The 3421-nt window shown below is 31.0% G+C and overlaps 1 protein-coding gene across 1 annotated transcript; it reads left to right on the forward strand.

Annotated features, from left to right (window-relative positions):
* Window positions 1–540: 540 nt before the first annotated feature.
* LOC105778774 (transcription factor bHLH168) lies at window positions 541–2073 on the forward strand. Its single transcript, XM_052629887.1, has 3 exons — window positions 541–769; window positions 859–1170; window positions 1765–2073. The coding sequence occupies exons 1-3, from the start codon at window positions 647–649 to the stop codon at window positions 1831–1833; spliced, it is 504 nt and encodes a 167-aa protein (XP_052485847.1). The 5' UTR covers window positions 541–646; the 3' UTR covers window positions 1834–2073.
* The last annotated feature ends 1348 nt before the right edge of the window (window positions 2074–3421 follow it).

The raw sequence follows: 3421 nt of genomic DNA on the forward strand, positions 1-3421 counted from the left end.
GCCCAGACCTAGAAAACGGGCCTAAAATTTTGTCTCAGCCCGACCCATGATCACCTCTAGTTGTGGGTAGTAGTAGGAATTGTATAATGAAAGAGTAAAAACAGGACTGTCACACGAATTATGACACCAGTCTCATTAAAATTTTAATAGTATAGTCAAATTTTCCTTCTAAAATTAAAAAGTAATTCGATTAAATTATGAAAGTTAAGCACCAAAGTAGTCTAAAAAAATTAAGACCAAATTGATAAAAAAATAAATATTAGGGACTAAATTTATAATTATGCTCATAAAATTACAGCTAACAGTTTAAATAATTACTATATATGTAACCAAAAACATCTACGGCGGCCGTCATGTGAACAGTTGATTGTTACAAAAATACTGAGTATTAAACGAAGTTACTTTCAGTCCTTTGTAGGTGTTTGATTTCGCTTTCATTGCATAAATTAAGGGCCAAAATGAAAAAAATAAATAATAATAATAATATAATCGTCTGATCATTGAGCCCTCTAGAATAATCCCAAGCTATATATATACATATATAGATGTCCTCGTCATTGATCACTAACTTGGAGGCTTTAGCTTTCTTTTTCCTCTAGGTGAAATTAGAAGACTTTTGAAACAAAGGGTATAATTGTGTAAAACCATGGACAACGGCAATGGTTCTTCAATGAGGATCAGTCGGTGTTTGGTCGAAAGAGAACGAAGGAAGCACATGAAATGTCTCTTTACAAAGCTATCTTCTTTGCTTCCCATTCAACAAACCAAGGTAATATATGAAACATATCCACCTGTTTGATTATATTCCGCTTTGGGGTTTTTTTTTGTTTTTTAATTTAGAAGCATTTGGTTTTTTAGATGTCGGTGCCGGAGATGGTGGATCAGGCGACGGCGTACGTGAAGGAGTTACAAGGGAGGTTGGAACAACACAAAGGGACTAAGGTGCAATTAGAACGGACGTGTGAAATGAGGAAGAGGAAAAGGATGATAAGGCCAGTTCTTAATGTGAGAGATTTGGGGTATAATTTGGAAGTGAATTTGATCACTGGGTTGAATGTGGAGTTTGCATTGTCTGATTTTATCAACATTCTTCAAGAAGAAGGAGCTGATATTTTGAGTGCAACTTGTCATCATGCAGGAGATAAGGCAATCTATACAATTCTTTGCCAGGTACAAACAATGATAAGCATGATTTTGAGTGTCTGTGGCACCTTATATTAAGGTTTTCATGAAGATAATTAGGTTAAAAGAAGTTTGATACAATAATCTCAAATAGTTTTAAAAAAAGGGGTCATTTTATGTTGAGGTTGCCAAATATTTTATATATATATATATATATATACACACACACACATCAAACTTGAGATCATTCAAGCAACCTCTCTTGTCCAACCATATATATATATATGCTTGATCTCATTTTAAGTTTTTAACTTTCAACTACACTTGTTAGCATATTTTAATTGGCTTTTTTATCATTAATCAATAGTGGTCTTCTTCTATTATTTTTGTCTTTTAATATATTAGTAAATCATATCAATTGATTCATGTTAAAGGGTGCAATATGGCTAGGGTTCTTTCTTTATCTTGATATTGAAAGAAAGATATGATATAATTAAACCTAGTTGGGATAATCACTGTATTTAGTTCTTAGTAAATGTAAAAAGCTTTTGTAGCAAATGAATCTTTCTCTCATCATTTCATGCAAATAGCTTGCCTTTTCATAATCTCATAGTTCTTTCCATTTTTATATCCTTTTAACAGGCAATCTACCCTAGGATTGGTATTGAAACTTCAAGTGTGCATGAAAGGTTGAAGAGTCTAATATGTTGAAGAAGAAGAAGAAGAAGAAGAATGTAGCATCTCCCTTGTGTAAATTAAAGGTGCAATTGCTATATATATATATAGTATGAATTAGATAATTTGGATAGATGTTATGTTTAAATCATAATACTATTCTCTACTTGTATGGAAAGAGAAAGATGTAATTGCACCCATGTAATGTTGGTGTATCTCGGTGAAACATTGGTTTTCCTTTTATTTTATGGAATATCAAATTCCTTAGTTTCATAACGATAATGTCATTTGATTTCCCTTTATGCATGCCTCTATAAATCCTTATTATATATATATATATATATATATATATATATATTGTAATATGGATTTACTTATCATTATACATGTATCTTATCATATATATAGATATATGATACAATTAAAATTTAATGATCTTACCGATAAGTATTAAGTGTAATGGTAAGATTTATTGCACTTCTAAGGAGAGAACTTTTGTTCGAATCTTGAAGACAATGTTATTGAGAGAGATAATTATGAATCCAAAAGGATTAATCTCCATGAACCATAAAACTTAATTGTAAATATTTAACAATCCTAAACTTGGTTTCATAATAATGTCATTTGATTTCCCTTTATGCATGCCTCTATAAAGCCTTATAATATATATATATATATATATATATATATATATATATATATATATATATTGTAATATAGGTTTACTTATCATTATACATGTGTCTTATCATATATATATATATATATATATATATATATATCTGATCAAAATTTAACTATCTTATCAATAAGTATTGGGTGTAATGGTAAGGTTTATTGCACTTCTAATGAGAGAACTTTTGTTCTAATATTAGAGATAATGTTATTGAGAGAGATAGTTATAAATCCGAAAGGATTGAACTTCATGAACCATAAAACTTAATTATACAAAAAAACATATTTAACAATCCTAAACTTGGTATTGCAACTTCAAGTGTGCACAAGAGATTGAAGAGTCTAATATGTTGGGAAAAAAAGTAACACATTCTCATTATAAATTGAAGGTGCAATTGCTATCTAATATTCATATTAGATTATTTAGAGAGATTCTATGTTTAAAGTATAGTGTTATGAGAAAGAAAAAGCATGTATACTCCTGTGTTGTTGGAGTATCTCAATGAATAATAGTTTTCACAAGAATAATGTCTTTTCATTTCCTTCATGCATGCCTCAGTTTATAGAATTCTTAATATATATATATTGTAAAATAGAGTTATATAACTTTATACATGTATGCCTGTTGATACCAAGTAGGATCATAGTGGTTGGTGACGATTCATCCGATGGGCAGAAAGCCTTAAGAGGCGTTATGAGTGCTTAGGAGGAAGAAATGAGGTTGGGAAAGATGAGGGAACGAGGGGGGGAGAGAGAGAGAGAGAGAGAGAGAGAGAGAGAAATTGAAACCTTAACCTTAGAGGGTCTTATAAAGGGCATCGTCGACCCTTCCTAAGGTCTCACATGTTGGTTCTTAGTTGGCTTCGTACTCTTTGGAGCTCAACCGACCTATCAACATGCTTTCTCCTAGGTACGCATTGTTCTCTCAGGATAATGATTAATATGATGT

This window comes from Gossypium raimondii, chromosome 4 (assembly GCF_025698545.1).
Source record: "Gossypium raimondii isolate GPD5lz chromosome 4, ASM2569854v1, whole genome shotgun sequence".
NCBI classification, from domain to species: Eukaryota; Viridiplantae; Streptophyta; class Magnoliopsida; order Malvales; family Malvaceae; genus Gossypium; species Gossypium raimondii.